At 31.5% G+C, this 24,094-nt stretch overlaps 1 protein-coding gene across 1 annotated transcript in view; it reads left to right on the top strand.

The window, feature by feature from the left end:
- The window catches only part of OdsH (Ods-site homeobox), a 138,179-nt gene that overhangs the window by 111,842 nt on the left and 2,243 nt on the right, over positions 1-24,094 (top strand). Inside the window, exon 4 of the mRNA XM_085949883.1 lies at positions 23,247-23,386. Coding sequence (XP_085806009.1) covers positions 23,247-23,386 — 140 coding nt within the window. The remainder of the gene's footprint in view (positions 1-23,246; positions 23,387-24,094) is intronic.

The raw sequence follows: 24,094 nt of genomic DNA, 5'->3' as shown, positions 1-24,094 counted from the left end.
ACCAAGTGTATTGAGCTCCAAGGAGATTATGTTGAGAAATAAAAAAAAAAATACAAAAATAAAAACTGTTTTAATGCTTTTTTCTAAGGAATTATTGACCCACCCTCGTACCTAATATTGATGAGGGTTACATTATTGAACACAAATATACTACATATATCTACATCAATGATAATCATGAATATAAATTGACTATCGGGGTAAACCCTGTATTTTGTGGGTTTGTATATTTGTGTTCAATAGTGTAATCCATAAATTTTAGTCAATGATTGATAGGTATCGGTATTAGTTTGTATAAAAAGTCTTGCCCATATAACATTATATTGTAACTAGTTTACGCGTACAGTTTAATAAATCATGTTGATATGGTGATATATCGCCATAAAACACGGCAATTAACACGCTTGTATGACATTGATGACAAGATAATGTGACCGTTACATACGAAAAGTACCTACCACACAAGTCATAAAGCTGTCGTTAAACAAGTCATAAAGTTTGTAATGTTTTTGTAAAAAATAGAACAACTATCACACTAGATTTGTAAAGGTAGTGCTGTATGTAATATGTATGTTCGTAAACGCACGAGTTTATACTCGTTTGCTTATTATTTTTTTTTTAATTTGAATTATCTAATCACTTTAATCCTAATGGAATTATGATGAGCATACTAAATAAGTTATAAAGGTGTAATTTATATGTCAAAAATAGTCAACCTGTATAGGTATTATTATTAAATAAATGTTTTGTATGTAGGTAGGTATATTGTGGATTTGAAATTTGTATCATATAATATTTCAATAAGGTAATAAATCTTATCTCCGAGCCAAGGCCCACCGTAAAAGTCAGGCCGTGGCATGAAACTGTAAATTTCTGTCACAGTGATAGCTATTTCTCATATTTCGAGTACAATAATATGATAAACTGTTCTGTTTGTAGAAAATGATGAAAGTTTCATATACAAATTAATAATTAATTTGAACAAAAAATCTTCATTTACTGCGAATAGCTTAGTGCATTCTATTAGAAAATAATCAATATCTAGCATTATTATCGTTACCCGGTCTGTCTATAGTCGGCCTTTACTCAAAACCAGTGTTTCGTATGTGCTATTTTGCAGAAAATGATTTAAGTATGCATCTACCTACAAATTTAGTACCTAACTAAAGTAACCATTCTTTCTGAGGCAGTTTACCTTTTCTCTTTAGATACCATTTAGAAGTCGAAAGTTCATAAAAATACGTTTTCCCGAAAGTGTTATTTTTGACATAGGACACATTTCCTCTGAGGTATAGAAATAATTTTGACAACGAATTTGTTTCAATGAAAACAAATAAGTACAAAGTTTAGTGTGCACTAGTTATGTCGAAATTAAAACAGCCTAAACACCCTTCACCATTACTATAACGCATGTGGAGACATGACGGATAGTGGAGAGAAAACCAGGTAGCAACACAAGGTAATATCGTAATTACCCAACAATACAATACCTATCATCTCACTTACAAAGCAGTCAAGACATATTTATTTATACCTACCTAGACGGGTCATAAATAATATAATGATTCATTCATAATTTTATTATCGTTGTGATTTCTGAGTTAACCCGTTCACCGCCGGAGGAGGTCAAGCGATTCCGATTGCCTTTTCAGTATTGAAATTATCATAATAAAGGTGGACAAGTAATTGAGTTGCGGCGCGTTAAATACGCCATAAAAGCTCGCATCGACCCTTCACGACACCTTCTCTCTCACTCTAGCGCTCTCAATATAAGTGGCGCCCAATCGTGGGACGCGTGGACCAATTGAGGAGTTCATAATTAAAAGTCTATAGTTAACCAACTTGACTAAATCGACTTAAAAGTTCAATATACAGCTAATTCAATATATTTGTTAGTATTTTAGCTTTTAATAGGGTGTCATTCGAAATTGAATTCGAAACGAACCGGAGCACTCGATAATGTTTGTAATATAATATTTAAAAATATTATAAAATGAAAGTTTGTTTGACTTTTGTTTTATTTGTGTTGGACAAATGAAATAACATTTAAAATTCTGACATACTTAATATTGGGCTGACAAAATCGGTTATTGTCACAGCTGAATAAATCTAATTTTTTTATGAAATATTTTCCCAGAAATTGTTTTATTCTCTTTCTATCTATTTCTGCCGCTCTCAAGCAATGGATGGTGACGTATCGAGCGTCAGTGCACGTTACTGCTTTATACTTATAAATAAAACATTATTTGCGAGTATTTATTTAGTTAAGTTAATGAAACAGTACCATAATATATCCACGTACTCAAATTAGATACGTAAATATGTCAATAATAACACATTTGTGTGCACATCAGTCAATACAGTATATTGCAAATTTCTTGGTTTAAAAAATGTTCATCGTGACAGCACATCCGGCAAGTAAAAACTTTATCCTCCTTTTTTAACCATGTCCGCACCCTAGTTGGAGCATATGGACACCACACGGTACCTACATCCATCCCTCTCATGCACCCGTCTTCTCGCGTCTTCACAGGCCATGCCAGCATCCCATAGCTCCGCCGTATACACTCTGTGGATAGTATTTAAAGGTCTCTAAACAAAATTTATTAACAACCTCCTGTCGTAAACACCTCTAATTTAATAAGATTATAATATGATAGACAAGTAGGTATACTATATTTGTATCATCACCGATGCACAGTGGTAATGCGTCCGCCTATTAAGCTGTGAGTCTCGGCTTAGAATCCCAGGTCATGCAAAGTTACATGTTGTTTTTGGGCTAAGATTATGAACATAAAAAAAAATCTGAAAAACATAGGATTGTAGAACCAACGAGAATAAAAACAATGTATACATTATTTTTATATATTTTTTTAATTTAATCAAAAATAATTCAATCGGTTTGTTTCCTCTGAAAATTTCCCGCTCTACAGCACAAGCTGTTGTCCTTTTCTGACAACATTTTTATTAGTCACTCCTCTCTTTCTTTCGCTATAATTTCTTCGCAGTATGTTTCCCTCTGGCGTTATTTTTTGTTTCTTTTTTCACTCTTTACCATCCACTCACTATCTCTTTTACTCTTACTACAATAATGCATTGTCTGTCTCGGTTGACTTAAAACTAATGACTTAATCAACGTTGCAAGGTGCGTTTACCATGTACAGTCAGACAATAAAATAAATATGTAATCAGACTTGTAATTTTTAATTAAACACATTTTATTATTATTTAGGTGCTAGATTAACTTATGTTATTATCTTGCACTGTAAGTTGGCTTATTTAATCAATACCTACTATCGACTGAGGGCATTTTATGGAGGTTGTATTTAAATTATAATTGCTACCGAAAGTCTTGTTCAGATTATGCTAGTATTTTTGTCTAGAGGCGAGTAATTTAGTGAAATCATTAAGTGGAGTCATTTTGTTAGGTCAGAATACGATATCTTTAGGTGAGTTCATTAGTATCCTCGCAAAAATGTCGTTTCGTTCGAGAGAAGATACAACTTTTAAAAAAATGTCGGATTATTTAAAATTTGTTAAACACCATGAGTGCCTGTGGATTTTTAAATCTACGCTCCATAAAAATAAATAAGCTCCTAGTGCATCTCTTCTCCTATTGATCAATTTTCTTTTCTCTCGCTGATTTCTCTTTTCAAAAATATTTTTTTAGTAGTTATATTATAGGTGTTTCTTCGCTTTTCTTTTTTGCTTTCGACCATGTCCGATCCTAATAGGATCATATGGGCCTCCACAGAGTAGAGGTTTGTATTGACAGATTGTAAAACAGTTATGAATATTTTCAATTAGGTGGTTTTCCAAGTCACAATTTTTCCCGAGCTATTTTCGATACCTATGAATCCCGGGATTGATAAACATAATCCCGAATCTTTCGGGATTGATTTTTATATCAATTTTTATGGAAAATAAAATAAAAACGAAAATATAACAGAAAAAATACTTTTAATAACAAATAACTACATTAGAAATAAACTAAGTTTGAATGAAGTTTGATTTATACCCATGTGTAAGTTGCCGATTCTTTTTATTTTTCACATAAATTAATAAAAATGAGAATGATTGGAAAAAAACAATTCTTCGCACTATTTACAAAGTAATTCCACCATGATCTCATACGTTTTACGGCAGTTTCATTTTTGGCTGACTAATTAGATTTATGAAGCGGAAAGGCTATAAGTACACCATGATTTGCTTTACTATTTTAAATCTCGCTAACCCATTCATTAAGTCTTAACTATCAGAATCAGCAATCTTATTTATTAAATTCACATTATTATTTATATTACAATATTATTTACTCCATTGTATATAATATAAATAGTATAAATTATACTAGATTTATTTTTGACCGATTTTATCAATGTTATTTGTAAATATGAAATTTTATATTAACAATGGAAAAAAATGCCAATCCCGGGACCAGTCCCGGATCCCGGGATTATCAAATTGTAATCTCAAAATCCCGGGATCAGAATTTTGGCTCGGGATTGGATTCCCTAGTCACAATGATTGCATACTAATTTACAAATGGCGCTGTTACCCACCTATATCACTGTCAATATATTTATTATAATATTTGAAAAGTCATTCTATTTTTTATTAATTTATTATTTTAAGTGCAAGTACATTAACTATACTTTTGAATAATCCTGACATCGGTTAGTAATTAATGTAAATTATTAATACTTTTTGATTTAAAATACAAAAGCCGGTTACATACCAAAAACAATAACGCAATTTAGTAAGAATTTTAAGAACCGCTGGCTAATTTCGTCAACATTCGATACGACACACGTAGCTTAGCGGTCAGGACATACGGGCGTGAATCCCAGGGGGTGCGAGTTCGAGCATAGCTGGGTACCGTATTTTTAAAAAAAGTGGTTATATACTTCTTACAGATCTTTTAAAATGGTGAAAATCATATCTACTAGTTATACATTATTTAAGTATTATTTATTAGTAGAATTAAATAGTTTTATTACACTAAACATTATATATCCTATATATTATCGTTTATTACTTAGGTATATATCTACCTATATCGAATCTATTTATACGTATAAAAGAATCATTTCTTTTTTATCGATGTTACAACCTGGTTAGTTACTTTGTGGAAACTTTGTCGATCTGACAAAAGTTTTCCAATATGTATTCAATACAACTTCAACATATAAAAGCTCCCACAGGACTATGCGGTTTTCCATATAATACGTTATATAAAAATGTCAACTACTATATTATTATATGAACGCGATACACTAACAAAGGATTGAAACTTTGGTATCTTTGTCATATTTTAAATTATAGCGTTTTTAATGAAAATATCATTGACGTTATGTAATTGTCAAAAAATAATATAGTGTTGTACCTAATTACCTACCTATTTCGTAAATAAAAAACGTGTAAATTTTATAAAAATATGAAAAAATCGTTGCTAAATTTGGACATCAACTTTAGTCACATTGTACAAAATAGGTATATTTTTGGGCAATTTGAAATTAAAAATCATAGAGGACGGCATTTTGTCTGTTTAAGAGCATATTTTAGTGAAACGGGAAATAATTTTCAGCAATAGGTGGGATGTAATTTCGCCCGCGTTTGCCATTCGGAGAGCGATAGTCAACCTGTGAGCACGTCAATTTGTTTTGTGATGGTGTCGGAGGAATTAATTCTTAAATCGTGTAAAAATGACTAAAAACGTTACATATTTACTCGAAAAACAACACATGTTAATGAATATATTATTATTATTACTTAAATAAGAATAAAAATTAAAGTGACGCATGTTGAATTTTTATGACAAAAAAAGTTTGCACAATCAGCGCGTCGCGTAGTCACGATCGTTTTAGATTTAGACCATGCCTCAGCTGCTATATGCTTGCTGGCAGCTTATCACTGATAAAGTTAGTGGCGGGCACTATTAAATTTTTTCGCGGGTGCCACGTTATCGACCTCTGGTATTATTTTTTTTGGTTCTAGTCGGTTATGTGGAATACAGCGGCAAACATATTTTGAAAATACCCTATATACTGGATTATTTGTTAGTTTGGCTTAGTTTAGGTTAGGTTAGGTTTGGTTTGGTTTGGTTAACCTAACAAATAATCTAGTATATCGGCTATTTTCAAAATGTGTTTGCCGCTGTATCCCACATAACCGACTTCTACCATTTTTTTGTAAAAAAAATACAAATATAGGAATTTAAAGAAACTTGCAATGTCAATCAATTAAATCCATATAAGTACATAAAGCATGTCTTTTTGAACAAAATTTATCGTTGCTTGTGGGCGTCAACACACAGCGATGTTATATTAAAAAAAACTCTCGCATAATAAAGCCGTAAAATAATTCAAAAAGTTTCGGTAATTTACGGGATTTTTTATTACTTTAATGAATATTTCCGACGCGTTGCTAATTGTTAGAGGTATTCATAAATAATTCTTAATTATTTTAATGACATGCAATTATAAATATGATCCGCGCCACACATTACCTATGAGAACATAAATATTTTTTTCCCAATGTGGAAATAATTAACAATCACTCCATTACTCCGTGATTCATGAGAGTAATGACTGCATACATGTTACATGGTGTAGTAGTAAGTAACTCCAAAATGAGAAATAATTTATTAATAATCATTATTCATAATCATCACTGAGAAGATATGTTACCAGGGAATACAGAATGGGATCTCACTAAATGATGCTGTCTAGCGTCCACCGAAAAAAAATTAGCAAAATTAAATAAGAATAAGATATATTATTGTGATATAATAAAATCATCTTCGTTTTTGGCATGGCAACCATTGACTGTATTGGCCTCCTCCAAAAACTCTCTACATTGCGAACGAATCAGTGCTGCCGATTTCCAATTGATTTCATTTTGGTCACCATGATGAATATATCGCCTTATAGTCTTTTTTTAAATATATAAAAACATTATAATATAGAACATACATAATTTTGAAAAACACTTTCTGAGAGAATATAATTATAACCAATAGAAAAAATCTTTTTTGAAAAAAATAAGCCACTCCGGTAGGGAATCGAACCCTGCATCTCCCGGGTTTACGCCCCATCCGCGCATTACCTCTATGCTACGCAGTGACATAGGTACTAATTGCGACAAATTTTTAACTATTGGTCACTTTTAATACCCACTCATCAGCGCTATTTCAAATCAAGCTACTTTGGCAATCGATTTTTGTTACTTAAATCAAAGTAGATACCTATTACTTTGATTACTAACCGACGTCGTGGATTTCTCCAATATTTTTTATGATGCAACTTACTTGAACTTGCTAATAATTTATAATTAACTATTTCTTTTATTCAACAAATAATTCACAAGATTTAAGAATGTATCATTCTAATTATTGAACATACGTACGTTTTTCAAAATTATGTAACTTATGTTCAATAATTAGAATGATACATTCTTAAATCTTGTGAATTATTCGTTGAATAAAAGAAATAGTTAAATATACATCATAATATGATAATTTTATTATTTACACGGCAGAAATTTTAGTTGTCATTTCGGATATCTTGTCCTATGGACTTCTAAAAAAATCTGAGAGCTTTTTATAAAATTGAAAATCCCTTCAAACATATAAATATGTATAAGTACATACATTACGTAGGTACACATTTAAAAATGAATAAGGCAATTTCATTTTGTTGGGGAGATAGGTTTGAGATGGCTTCCTTGCCTAAACGTTGACAAAACAGAGAATACAGAATTAATGGAAACTGAAATAGGTACCTAACGTGTGTGGAGTACTTTTAACAGGCAACCGATCTCGAGTGTGGAAGAATATTATGCATATTATATGGGATAAACTTAAACACATGTCAATAATACGTAATTCTAAGCTTTTCCTTCGTTTTGACAACTTCTCTCGGCTTATATGCTGACGTTCATTCAGTATTGGTGTATTTAAGTTGCAAAATACACTATTGCACGTCTATAATGTGTGTTTTATTTTCATATGACACTCATACATTCAAAACCCTGCTTCAAAATGTAGTGTATTGGGGTACAGATACCCTTACTAAATTATATTTATTAATTTGTTCTGTGTATATTAGGTAATATTGAAATAAGTGTACCTAATTATTTCTGTTAGAGATTACTTCATTAAAAAAAAGAATACCTTTGGAAAAACGCAATATACCTACCATATTATTTTGCCATGCCCTTAATCCTATGTATTTAGGGTTTAATTGTTTTATTGGTGTTAATAGATTATTGTGTTGATGTTATACATAAACTCAAAGTGTGAACTGGCCGTATTACTAATTTTCGAAAAATCGGACTTAAGACATTCTGGCTCTGAAGTATGATTTACTTACTCCATCATTAGTAATATCGCCATCGTGATAGTTTGACTTACATATAGCCGGGTATTTTTTATAAATTTTAAATTTCGCGCCGTTTGCGCCACATTACGCCCGATCGGACAGAGTGAAACAAGGTGCGCGATCATTTGTTTCTTTTTCAATACGATCAATTGGACGATAGCCGTTCTGTATCATCGTGGTAGTAAATATAATATTTAAATAATGTAACCGACGCCATTTTTTTTTTCTTCGCGAGGGGATATGTACCTACCTACCTAGTACCTACGTATCGGAAGCAACACATCTATTTAAAAATACCATAATTGGATAATACCATAATAACCCACGGTGGCCGCGCGGCTTAAGCGTTAGACTATCACGCCGTGGGTGTCAGGTTCAAATCCTGGGTCTGGCAAGTACACGTATTGTTTTTCAATTTGTGTGTGAGTCAGGATATGGACCTAATAGGTAGAGCAAGTGGCTGGCATCTGTGGAGGCCCATATGATCCTATTAAGATCGGACATGGTCGAAGAAGAATTGGAAACTCTGATATTACAGTCTAAGTAGGTAACTATTTAGTTATTTCTTGATACTAGTATATTTACGCAAGTATCTACCTATATTTAATTGTACCAAATTAGGTATTTAATTTATTATTAAGTAAGGTCATCCGACTCTTGTAGTCCAGAGCGTAAAGCGCAGTCCTATCATCCGGGGACTCCAAGCTCGATTCCCGTGAGGTCACAATATAGTTATGGGATTTTTTTTAAATTTTGGATGTTTGTGATTATTTCATTTCTACTACTAACAACACTACTTTTAAAGGGGTTTAATGGCCTGTTGTATGTTAAAAACATATATATATATATATATATGTTCTTATATGAAAAGTTTAATTAAGTCATCTGAATTATTAATTAAAATTAAACATAATATTATGTACTTATTTCACATAATTTAATGATTATCAAGACTGGTCTCGTCCGCTTTAATGATATATTATCAACTGATGATAATGTTATAATAATAACCCAACAATAACTCATCAGTTGATAATGGTCCATTAAAGCTAATGAAACCAGTTATGATAATTATTAATCTATGTGAAATAAATTGGTACGTAGGTACTAACTATTGTATTTTATTTCAACTTATTGATACAATGTCTTTCCTACAAGAATTGACAGTTGATACAATTAAAGAAAAACAATACTTCCTAATTATCTGTATTCCATTAAAATATGTACAAGCTTTAAAAAAATTAAATAAAAATCAGTTAGGTAATTTAATTATTGTATATTATTATTACTATAATATAACATCACGTATATTTACGGGTTCTTAAAATATTTAGCCGAGACAGGAAAATCTACGAATAAAGCAACCCTTAACAGGAAAAGTATACACATATTCTTCATCCCTTTTCCTCTACAGAGGAGGGTTAATAGCGCTTATAAGGGCAACAGAACCGTATTTACATCAAGGCCAAAACAAAAGGAAGAGAAAAAACCACAAGATCGGATAGGGGGCATCTGTCTGCGATGACCCCGTCCCCCGAGGCTGCTTACTGGAGGTGGTGCGAACGGACCGCAGCCTTAAAAGGGGGTTGTGAACGGCCATCTTATTTCCTTTTCCGGGGATTTTCCCGGAAAATAGGAATCCCTATGATGTGATAATCTCGTGTGAAATTGCAACGATATGTTCATGTGTTATTTTGAAGGGTGTTTTGGTTATTGTGCATTTTAGACGATGCGGTCGTTGTTCTGTCAGCCTTTTAGAATATAAATAATTATAATAGGTATATATTATATATATATATTTAATAGGAATTTACTACATCATTTCAATATAATATAAACGATTCTACAATTGATTTTTATAGCAAGTAGATATGATATATAAATTGATGAGTTACATAATATTATGAAATATAAATTCAACTGCTCCATACTTGAAAACTGAGATCTGCTTTCCTGATTTTATAAGGTTTTAGTTACTTAAAATGTTGGAGAAAAAATCTGCTAATTTTTAAAGAAAATGTTTAGCTTTTTTCATTAAACCCTGTTTTTCTAAGGAAGAACACATTTTTTATATTTTATTTTAAAAGCCCAACTAATGTATGAGGCTTCGCATAATGTCACTTCATTGATCGATATATTATATGTATATATAAAAAAGAACAATAATAATAACATTTTCCAATTAAAAAATAGGTAGCTGTATATAGGCAAACAATATATCAAAATGAAAATAATTCTGATTCTGTACAATTCCTGGTTAGATCACCATATATTTGTGTTTTCCAAAGTTTGCGTGTTTATATTTTGATCGTTTCGCTTCTACTAACGCACTGTTGTTTTACTACGCTACTGTCATTGGATCTAATAACCTGTTGTAGTGTTAAAAACGAATGTATATTTATATGACATAGGTACCAATATATTATAAAAAATAATAAAAAATAATCGAATCCAAAATATGCAAACTATACCTAATAAAAAATCAATGGTAAAAATTTAAAACTGAATGGAAATATAGCCTAAGTTTTATTATATACTTAGATTATATTATACCTGTCAACACATATATTATGCAGGTAAGTATAATTCTTAATAATTAGGAATTTACTTAGGCTTGTAATTTTTATATAGGTATTTTGTGAATCAATACCTATCTGGTAAACACATTGATGTTAAATTTTGTTAAAATGAGTTAAACAATACGTATTTATTTTATTAGTTTAACAATTTCTAGTTTTTTAATATTAACGAAAGTAAATAACACTTACGATGACCGAGCAGCTTACTCATCGGCCTATAACGTTGTGGGGCAGGTTTAAATCCTGGGTCTGGCAAATACACATATTGTTTTTCAATTTGTGTTTGAGACAGGGTATGGACCTAATAGATTGAGCCAGTGACTAACATCAATTTCTCGTAAAAACAAAAATCTGTTATTGCAAACCTCCACCCTAATATGGAGACCCATAATATGGGTCATATTATGATCTTATTAGGATCGGACATGGTTAAAAAATCATCATTTATATCTGAAAATGTACCTATAAATTGCTTGTTAGTACGAATTAGTTTATGAATCTGTTCATAAGCTAATTCGAAATACGAGTACCACACCGTTTCACTACCATTTAGTAGTACGAACAGTTAATAAGTTAATCACTATTACATTAGACAACAGCAGTGGCGAAGACTCCATACTAGGCGATTATTTAAATCCTACCTTCTTAAGAAAAATATTTTTTAATTTTATATTGACATATTAAATAATATAATCACATAATAATATATTCAATATGCCCAACGACATCTATCGTATAATTGTCATAATAATTTTACGATCTTTCCACTATTTCAATAAGCACTATTTATGGCATGTCTTGAAGGTTTTAAAAAATAAGCGACATCTCGTTTCGCTTCACATATTGTATGGATTACGTTCGCGTGAATCGAAAACTTTTTTATATGAAGTTTTTTTCTCATAATTTCAAGACGTCTGCGGCGGCTTATATAAATTGGTAAGCTATTTAAGGAGCGCTCACATTTTACGTAAGTGCACATTTATTCAAAATAATTTATAAGATAATTTGAAAAAATATTTCTAGGGATTCAATCACATATAAATATTGATTGTTGTTAAAAATAATAAATAATTTATCTCGTGATTTTTATTTGTCAGTTAGTTTATTCATAGGCTAAGACAATTTATTCTGCCAATTATGTGGATTGAAATCTGATATTGTATCTAAGTCTGTGTTTTAAATATAGAAGTATTTTAAAATGTCTAGTTTACGGGTTAAATTATAAATTGTTATGGAACAGATTCACAACAACCGATATTTTCAATATATTTTGAGCATATTTTGGGTTTATATTTAAGAAAATACATAATTAAAATTAATTGCTTATTTTATACCATTAGTGAGCTTTTGAAATTTCATCGATTTTTGTGTACCTACATATTCATCAGTAGTTATGTCGGATTATCTTCTTATTTCTCGTAAATACATCTAACAAGTGTGCTTTCTCCACAGCCTACCTGTTTCCAAAGGTCACCCTTCGCCACTGGAAAACAGTAGTTATTGTGTATTTCGTTCACTACAAATAATATTCAATAATATGAAGTTGTCTAGAGTTGTCTTGAATTTAAATAATTTCAGTTAACAGCAAATTGAATGAGTTGTATTAATTTATTTTTCAATTCTCAATTCCTGAACAGTTCAGCAAAAATAAAATTAAAAAATCCTACGTCTGAGTTAATTTTTCCATTAACCGCAAAATACACAACTCAACCCAACATAACGACTTTATCATTCAATCTCGTTGTAGATATGCACATATAATATTATCTGAAATCTCTTCTCAAATAGAAAAAAAACGAATAAAATTCAAATATCAAAGATTCTGATATCATTATTGACTTGCGGATATCCGGTTTGAAAGTTTTTAGATCCTGAAAGCAAACCTTTTTGAGTTCAAAGGCTTCGCATAATTTATGCCAAGTCAGCTGAAGTGAATGAAAGTGAATCCTTGCGGAAAATTTCGAAAGAAAATTTACTTCAAAGAAAACTATCTAGAAGATGTTCGAGCCAAAGGGAAATTTATGGGGTCAGATGGAAAACGATTTCGGATGAAATAGAAAATAAGAAGATTTTGGCGCTATCCTGAAAAGTAAACAGTGTATCTATGATTTTGAATTTTCAATATTTTATCCACTATAGGTATTACGTAGACGTATTAAATATACGTTGCAAATAAATATATTTCAAAAATGTTTGATTAAACTTCTCTCTTCCTCATTCACCATCATGATTGAGGATCATTATTACTCTGAAATATGTAAGCACCTACTTGTAAATCTTGGATTGGCTTTCTTCATCTTTCGTATACTCTATGACCCAGTGGCGAAGGGTGGAGGTGTGCTGTTAAGATCCGCTATAAACAGTGCATACTAAACTTCATCAGACATACGTATTTGTTTTCATTGAAATAAGACTACAATTTACAGACGGTGTTGATTACTTTTTAAAGTTAAATTAAACCCTGCGAAACCAAGCCATAATAAATAATAGTCAAAAAATACTCGTATACGAATATCTATAAAATATCTAAAATTATGCAATTAAATCATACATAACTTTGGATATTTTATAGATAGAATAATATTTTTTATCTATTATAGTTTGGTTTAGGTAGGGCTTAATGAATTAAAAAAATGAACAAACAATATGTGTAATACGCATTCTTAATCCAACGAAAACAAGTAAGTAGTATGGAAAAGTGTGCAATCAATATTTTCGTATCGCCCAAAGTATACCAAAAATATTATGGTTTGGTTTAGGCAGGGTTTAATTGATTTTTAAAAACTAACCAACACCATCTGTAAATTATTGTAGGCTTAGTTCAATTAAAACAAATACGAATGACTAACAAAGATCAATGTGCACTATTTATGGTTAAACATAATATATTTTGTACCTAAATGACAATAATATTATATTTTGTACCTAAATGACAATAATATTATATTTTGTACCTAAATGACAATAATATTATATTTTGTACCTAAATGACAATAATATTATATTTTGTACCTAAATGACAATAATATTATATTTTGTACCTAAATGACAATAATATTATATTTTGTACCTAAATGACAATAATATTATATTTTGTACCTAAATGACAATAATATTATATTTTGTACCTAAATGACACCGACGGTGATCTTCCGAAAGTGCTCGTATTTTCTAGTCGGTATCTGTATTGATTTAAATGGTATACACGAAATGATCTGTTAGCCGTAAGCATAAATCCTTTGCAACGTGTTATTAAATGCTATTACTGAAAAACAAAAAAATCTTTGGGCAATAATTGTGACTGATAGCATCATAATTATTTTCGTAGTAACCGATCACGGCGCTTAGATCGAGTTCACCTGAATACACACCTGTTCCTATCTCCTTCAGATTAGGTTAGATAGGTTTAAACTTTTCGATTAGATTGGTAGTTGAAAGAGAATGACAACAAACAAACAAAAACAGTATAGCAAGGACTTCTGATGATGAACACAATAGTATACCCATCATTGAGTGAAAAATCTAAATTCCCCACACGTTTCGGTATGATGACAAGCTACATTTACTTCAATACGAAAAGAAAACAACCCTTCAATGGCGGCGATTGCATCTCGTTGTACGCACAGATGGAGGGTACGTTACACCCCGCTTTTTACCCCCTTACGGAGTCGTTAGGGGCTGGCGAGCCATCTTTAAAGATGCAAGAGGAGAAGGGAAACATGTCTGCTTTATTTAAGATCAACCAGAATCATAATAATACCTAGATATATCTACTACAACCATTGACTAACTTCTAATAGACTCTGCATCTGAATAATAAAATAATCTTCGTAAACGATCCATACTTACACACATATTATGTATGCCATCATAATATGTCGTGTATGAGAAAACATATGTAGAGAAAACAGATTTATGTGGTTGAAATTATAATCAACTCTACCCATACGTTTCACACACACTATAGATGTCACTTGACATCAAAATCAATAAAAGAATGATAAATATGATATGTTGTATTCCGACAGTTAATTATCGCGGGATATGAACTGTCAAGCGTGATATTTTTTAACGCAGGTCGAGATGATCCCGTTAACTGCTATTATAACTTTAATTAATATTAACTGCTATAACTGATGAGCTAGATAAAGTACGAAAGTTAATTATAGAGAATTGATATGCCGCGATTTTGAAGTTATTACTAATTTCCGACACAATTTCAAATATTTATTTAAGTACATAATATACATACAACCTGAGCTTCAAAACGACTAATTTCACTTCTACAATAACATCAAAGTTTCTCGATTTTGTAAATAGTCAAAATTCAATTATTTATGTCTGATTTCTACCATTCATGGTACCTTATTTCAATTAGATTTTTTTTGTCCCGATTTCGGAAAAAAAGAATTATGATACCTACATAATCTTTGATATACGCAAAGTTGTAGCATTTAGAGCTTGTCCAGATGACGCGTGTCTTACCGCGATACGCCGCGAGTGCACGTGGACAGCTCAATGAGGTCACCTGTACTTCGACCGCACGCGAGAAGTGACACGCGGTGATTACAATATGTAAACGGCTCAGTGAGGTCACGTGTACCTGGAATGCACGCAAGTTAAATCTCGTCATCTGGACAAGGCCTTAGATATATAAAATATTATATTTTTCAAAAACAAAGGTGTTATAAGGATCCATCTGCCTTTAATTTAATTCTAATATGTTAATATACTTACTTTCATTCGGCGGTTTATGTAATGTATTAATAATTCATTTCTAAAATTATTTTCGACGTAATAATAATTATATTAAAATAGACTATTATGATAGTTAGAACCATGTGAATCTCAGATCTAACTGAGTTGGTAGGTAGGTAAATTATTATTTCGGTAAGTCATGGCGATATAGTACGCTTCCCTCGCGACAAGTATTCGAGAGCGATCGAAGCGGAGACTGTCATCTGTCCTTATCTGGCGCATTTAAATTCATATGATTCACTCGAGAGGGAAAATATATCTATTTCACATTGACAGCTTAACTGTTCTCGAATAGGGAAACCGAACGAAAATAGGAAAATTCCAAAGACAAAATATATGTATGAAGACGACTTTATATCAGTGAGCGCTATTATTTATTTGCTTGTTAACCATTCGGCAGAACAACAAATTCAAAAGTATATATTATATTATGATCCTCAGGGTGGCCTATTATTAATACCAAGTAGACATGAAAACTGACAAAAGTACCTAGACGTAAGTCTGCTCGCACATCTAAACTCGTCTCGATGTGATTTTATTGGCATTCACAAAACGCATGTAAGTAAATGTATCGCCGCACACCGCATGATTGCAACCTTTTAGTTTGAAAAAAAAGCAAACTGTGGGTCTACTTCGACCGCTAAAGTGATAAAATGATAAATATTATCAAACTTAGGGTAGGTTTGTATCAAAGTATTAGCACTTATTGTAACAATTACAATACGTTGGCTGCAATTGTTGCAATAAGTGCTATATTTTAACAGCAGCAAGAGGGGTGACCTACCCTAAGTTTGATAATATTTGTCATTTTATCACTTAAGCGGTCGATAAGTATATAATAGACTCACTGGTGTCATATGGAATAAATTTCACCCGACATGCAGCACAGGTTTAATCCCGAAATGTTGCACTGCATCATGCATTTTGGCTTACCGTGTGACGTCACTGTCCCAGCATGGCCTCGTCTATACGCACGAAAAAATGTTGCATACTCAGTTTTGATTTATGACTACCTATATCGCAGTCGAGAAGATTTTTAATGTGCGCTTGGGGTAATATAATATTAATTTCATAAAAAAATATTTCTTCGTAGATGCAAATGCTTAGAAAACTTGCATTGCTTTAGTGTAGTAACCATAAAAAAGTGTTTTAATATTTGACCAATAAAAATAATTATGAGTGATAAATTGACCATAATAATTTAGATAGACAATAACACTACTTGTGTAAGTAAAATAATACTTGTGGAAGTCATCAGAAGTTATATTAGTATTTAAGAATATTTACAATTGTGTATTAAACATTAAAGTCAATTTACACATGTAGTAAATTAATATATAAGCACATATAAATAATTACAAGATAGAAAGAACTTTTTATATACAACATTTTTGAATTTTCTGTTGAATCATATAAACTTGACTTGACTAGCTTAAACGATCAAAAAAATTTGTACTTGATAGAAATAATACTGAAATGTCATTTTGACATTTCATATTGATTTCCATAGTAACGCAAGTATATGTAAATAATTTAGTTGCTATGACCCCAGACCCCTAGCAACCAATAATAGTGGATTGGATTACAGATTTCTAGCGAAATAACTATTCATATAAAACAGAATTAACTGAAAATGAATTCAATTCCACTGAAAGATGGCTAAAAGTATTAAAAAAATGTTTTGGCATCGTGTTCTGCTATATTCTAAAAGTTTAAAATGTCTAGCTAGTTGGGAAGTTAGTTAAAAATCGATTGCAAGATTTGTACTGGATAAACAACCACCGTACAAATAAAAACGTTGTAAAAATAAAATTTAGTATGTGGGTTCATCTTATTTATAGGAAGGTAATATTACAAAAAAAAAATAAAAGAACGAATTTCAAATTATTTCTTACAAAATTTTCCACAATCTTTTATCAAACGCAAATTGCTTATGATTGGTTAAAACGTTTTTCATTAGCGCGTTGACCAATAGGCGCGCGTCATTTTCCCCCAATTTCCTCCGACAAAAGGAGAGCTAAAGCCACCCCTATTGACTTGTGGCAAGGCAAGTGAACGCTCGATACTACCAACACCCCCACATTATCGAATTTTATCTGTCTGATACGATATGGCGTCCCGTTTAAGTACATCGATAAGTGAACAGGGCCGTAATTTATGTTCAATAAATAATGTTATCATTAAATTATTAAATCTCGCAAATTATTTGTTGAATAAAAAAATATTTTATTAAATTATTAGCAATTGCATGTACGTTGATTACTATTCTCAGTACCTACCTTGATTCAAATCACAAAAGCTGATTACCAAAACTAACGCATTTTCTTATTCATTTCAAATATATATGAATACCAACATCCGTGGCTCTATCCGACTGATTTTGTCTTAGGTATTTAAAGTTTATAAGGGATCTCTATTTAGCTACATATTTTTTCGGACGTGGCATAAATTGAAACTATACGATTCTTGGTAGTATTGACTTGTGTGTCTCTGATAGTTATTACCTTAGAAATCGGGAGCATCCATTGTTTTTTCTCAAGTTTCAGAACTAATCTGCCATTAACAATGTCAATTAGGAGAGCGATAACTATGTTCAATCAAATAGCTTCGGCTATCGATATATTCCACTCACGTGAGATGATTGTAGGTAGGCGTTATTATTTAGGTAGGTACTTATATAAACCTGTATTTTTATTTTAATATTGTTAACATTTTTTTTATGCCATGTCATGAACGATTTGAATTTATAATTTTGTCATGCTCATTATATTATGTAAAATAAATTAATATGAATTTAATACTAGCTTAATTTCGTCGTAATTAGGTAGGGCGCACGTAGCCTATTTGGTAAACCACATTTGCTGGAATTCGATGGATGCCGGTTCTAATCCTGTCTAGTATCATATTATTTTCAAAAGTTTTCTAATTATGGTGTTACAAAATTACGTAAGTTTATTCTATGGAAACGTTACAATAATAATAGGTATATGAAAATGGTTATTGTTACACTGTCAACCATTAAATAACTAATCAAATGAGTAACTTGATATCAAAACAATCATCTTAACATTTTTTTTAATTGTTAGGTCGTTCCGTTTTATCATCATAATGGAGTTAATTGCAAAATCTTGGTGAAAGATCATTCATAATTATCATCATCATCATTAAAATTACGACAATATGACGTGGTATCACGGTTTCTACCAATCGGCCGCTTTTTAATTCGGTACCACAAGCATACGGCAGTCACCTATGGCTCCATCTGGCGAATCTGTACCTCTTCTTTTGTGCCCTATTAATTTATTTTATTACATTGTCGTTGATTGGGTGCATATAACTTAACCAGCGTAGTCTCCGAATCTTGATTAATTCAACTGCGATGCAATCTTCGTAAAGGCCATAGAACTCAGCATTATATCTTCTCTGTTTATTGTCAAACCTGATTGATAATAAAAACTCTTAGTCAACAATTCTCTTTAAGCCATCTTTAAACAGAAAGAGTGACGACACTTACTAGAGATAAAACATGATGTGTGCTCTTTTATATACGTTTCTAGGCTTTAAAACACATACTAATAAATGATACATAGGTACATGTGAAAATCCTGCGCTATCGATTTGCATTCTTGTCCCATTTGGACAGTCCAGGTCTCCAGCAGTTATCTGTGGGAAGGCAATTATTGTTCCCACTTCGGAAGTCACTCTCGAAGGTATGAGTTGAATAAAAATAATTACAAGATAAAAAGACCTTTTTATATATAACGTTTTTAGATTTTCTGATGAATTATTATGCTCAATATGTTCAAACTTGTACTTGATATGAAGTAAATAAAAGACAAACAAACAAACAAATATAGAATACTGAAATGTCATTTTGACATTTTATTTTGATTTCCATAATAACGCACGTATATATTAATAATTTAGTTGCTAAGACCAACCCCTTAGCAACCAATAATAGTCTTTTACTTTTTACGAATTTTTCTGAAATAACTTTCCATACAAAACAGAATTAGCTGAAAATGAATTCAATTCTGCTTAAAGATGGCTAAAAGTATAAAAAGAATGCATTGGCATCGTGTTCTGATATATTATAAAAGTTTCAAATGTCTAGCTAGTCGGGAAGTTAGTTGAAAATCGATTGCAAGATTTGTACTGGACAAACAACCACCGGACAAACAAGAATACGAGCTCATAAAAACGTTGTAAAATACAATTGTTTGTATACATTTTCTTTTTTCCGAGTCGCCTCTGTGTTTTTCTTATTTCCACTGGATGTAGGCTTTTGAAGAAAAATGGAGTCGCTTTAGCGAGACGCTTTTTTTATTGCCAGGGGTGGCACGCGTCGCTTCACTCTGCGACGTGATCGGATGATTTTTTTGTACGCACTTCGGGGATGACTTAAATGCCTTGCCACGAAAACGGGAAATCCTCTCGATGTACTTGTGGGAAATATACAGACTGACTTAAATGAATTCACATATTAATTATTTTACATACTATTAAATTTATCAATATTCAATACAATACAATTATATACCAACCTACATGTCTTAAAATTGGATGATTCTTGTAATAAACTAAATATCTTTAAATTCAAATTCCATCAAGTACCTTCGGTCGATAGTATTAATAATATAAATATCTTTACTTAAACACTTAATTCCAAATATGATTAATATTAATTGTACATAATAGGTATATTACTAATATAAACCCTGAAACTGGATTTTTTATGAATGAATTGCATTATTTATTAATCACTAATTACAACAGTTAACCGCAGAACACTTACTCGTGCGCCGCAGTACGTGAAACATGAGTTCGTGTAACATTTAATCAAATGACGAGTTCTTCGTTGAACATTTCACCGTGGAATATATTTGTACATATGCAACAACATGTGGAGATATCTTTACTAGGTTAGGTTAGGTTAGGGTGAATCTAATTGGAACAGTACTATTTGCAAACTATTGCCGCATTTTGTAAGATAGGTACAAATGTATTCCACGGTGAAATGTTCAACGAAGAACTCGTCAATTGATAAAATGTTATACGAACTCATGTTTCACGTACTGCGGCGCACGAATAAGTGTCCCACAATGAACTGCATACGTACAACTTACATGTAACCCCGAATAAGTAGGTAACGTCGAAATTTTTGTTTATAGCCGTCCATATCCAAATTCACCAACGTACGGAATATTAATTTATATTTCTCAACTATTACCTACTAGGACCTACATAAATACATTCGTTTGATCTTCTACAGAGTAGAGGTTATATTAGCATACTTTTGAAGTAATGGAAGTTGTATTTTAAAGTGTATAGAACGTCGCTTAAAATAGTTAGACCGATCGTCTTTATGTAAATGTAATGCCGTGAGTCAAGATGGTCAAAAATGCAAGTTTTTTTCAATGTGTATTTGATCCAGTGCAGTGACCAGTGGCGAGCTTAGGGATTTGGAGGCCAATGGAAATAATCGATTTTTAGTAGATACTTATAGGAGTTATGTTATAGGCTTATTTGGTGTTAGTTGTAATAATACTAAGTTTGTGTAAAATACGTATATTTTTAAGATCTAGGTAAAATATTTTTTTAACTTTATGACTTTAAACTGTTTCGAGGCCCCCTTTTAAATTTTCTAACGAATAGATTGTAATATCTGTATCAAAGATACCAAGTACCAAGGATCAAATGGGTCGGGTGATTCCTCGACTTTTTTCATTTCTCGAGATTCAACGATTCTCGAAATCAAAAATATTTGTTTTCTCAAGAATTCGAGAATTCTCTAGATTCTCATTTAATCGTCGTTATTACGAAATTACTTCCTCTTGGCTATTTTTTTTATTTTTAGGATATTTAAGGATAGGATTTTTGGATATATAGGTAATAATATAATAAGTTTACCGACAAATTTAAGAACTTTCGTTCTGATGAAATTAGAGATTTTTTATCGTTATTATGGTCAAAAATCAGGATATTTAAAATATTTTGTTTTGAATAAAAATGAAGAGATTCCAATCAGTTTTTTTTAATTCCGGTAGCAATCGGTGGCTTAGCCTAGTGACAATTTCTTGAGAATCTCATTGATGATTTCTCGACAAGTGAGAAATCTCAGGAAAATTCGGAAAATCAATCACACCTATCGTTGAAAAGTCTGTTAATACAACGCTCATTCTGTTAAGGCTCATAATATATTATCCACTTCGAATGTAACATGATAATTATTTACATTTAACCATGAATACTTCTTGCTCTAATACTTATACTAATACTTCTTTTCGTTCATTCTGTTGATTGTATTGAAACTGCGCTACGAAAATATATGCGAAGATGTGTGAGGGTCTTTCAACAAATGCGAGAACAACGTGACTTGTATGAAAAGTAACATTTTCATAGCGTTTTTTTCGTGAGATTTTTTTTTTGTTTCAAATACCAAATACCGCAATAAAATTTTAAGCAGCGTGAAATACAAAAACGAGAGAAAATTTACTTAAAAATAACCGCTTACCAAAATACCCACCGAGGATGTCTTTAAAACATCTTTTAAATTTAATGTTAGAGCATGAAATATTTATTTATTTGAAAATAGTATTTTGATATTACAGATAGGTATTAGTCATAAAATATTATATTTTATCGACCTATAGCGTTGTGGATCCCAGGTTCGCATCCTGAGTCTAGGAAGTACCTACACATATTATCGTTTTTCAATTTGTGTATGAGTCAGAGTATGGACCCAATAGGTTCAGCAAATGGCTGACATCCATTTCTCGTAAAAACAAAATCTGTTAATAAAAACCTCCAACCTGTGGAGGCCCATAATCATAGCCCATAATCAATAGGAGGATCATATTATGATCCTATTAGGATTGGACATGGTCAGAAAAAGTATGTTTTGAGAACGTTTTTGAAAAGTTTTTCTCCGTGATAATCTATGCGAAGAATTTTAGGCATTATTTACATACGAATTTAAACAAACATATTATTGTGGGATTTTGAAATAAAGAAAAATAAATTTAAATGTCACAACGGTTAAATGTAACACTCATCTAAAATTTAAAAATATACGATGAATTGTCAACTGTGACGATAAGGGAAGAACAATACATTTACATTTTTATTGGTTGAATAAAACAGCCACCAAAGCATACAAATATATCATTGTGATGTGCATTAGCGCACCAACTGGGCATTGCTCGTAGCGCATATTATTTTCATTATCACTGGAAAGTCCCGCGCTAAAGGTACCAATCTAAATTGTTTACCCTTTCCACATAAAAGAAACGAAAAAAAAGTAACAATACATAATAATTTTATTATAACTACCAAGATATTTAAGCTACACAAATTTCGACACTACCACATTTCACTGAATTGGTGAAAATTTAAATGACAGATAATTAAATTTTAAAAAGAAGTTGGGAATCACTGGTCTACACGGTGGACATTATCGAATACAAATAATTTTGTACATGTACATGTAGGTATTATTGAAGTCTTATTTGATGTCTTTTTTCAACAGGTATGGTTCCAGAATAGAAGGGCAAAGTGGCGCAAGAAGGAGCATACGAAGAAGGGCCCCGGACGGCCTGCACATAACGCCCACCCCCAATCCTGCTCTGGCGAACCGATACCCCCCAGTGAACTAAAGGCGAGAGAAAGGTAATAAGAATGTTAATATTTCTGCTAAAATACCATCTTCTCGTAATTACCGAGTGGTAGAGTGGCCGCTTCTGTAACCGTAGGTTGCGGGTTTGAATCTCGTTTTTTCACATTGCTGGGTAGTTTATATGATGGACAACTTTTCAGCTTTCTAGAAAAATGTGGCGTCTTACAGCTTGACCATAATACATTTTTAAATCCACAATGATTCCACAATCATATTATGAATTTGGAATGGGACAACTGGGCGCCAGGACAATTGGGCGACGCTCTGTCGAATGCAATAAATAAACATTCGTTACAATTTTATACATAAAGTAGATAAGTAATTTTAATCAGTTTCTATATAATACTGCTTAGTAGTTTTAATTCATTTTGCTCTTAACATTTTTGTTTTATTGCGGATTGAGAATTATTATCATGCCTGAGGCTTTATATAAAAATAAGAAATAAATGTCTTCTCGTTGGAACTTAAACATATTATGCACAATTAAATTATTATTTACGTGTGCATATTTAAATTCTCACCAAGTATTAAATGATAATATAATAATTTAAATATAAATAATAAAATTTCAAAAGTACCTATAATTCACGAACGTCTATTTATTTTCGAATTTCATTCGATTGCGCCACCCAGTTGTCCCGGCGCCGAGTCGTCAAAGACCCTATGAATTATGGCTAGATCCCAAAATTGATTTTTTTTTT

The sequence above is a fragment of the Rhyacophila brunnea genome, unplaced genomic scaffold, assembly GCF_057557595.1.
Source record: "Rhyacophila brunnea isolate RB1 unplaced genomic scaffold, BYU_Rbru_1.0 scaffold_22, whole genome shotgun sequence".
Classification (NCBI taxonomy): Eukaryota; Metazoa; Arthropoda; class Insecta; order Trichoptera; family Rhyacophilidae; genus Rhyacophila; species Rhyacophila brunnea.
This window is presented reverse-complemented; position numbering and strand designations above follow the sequence as displayed.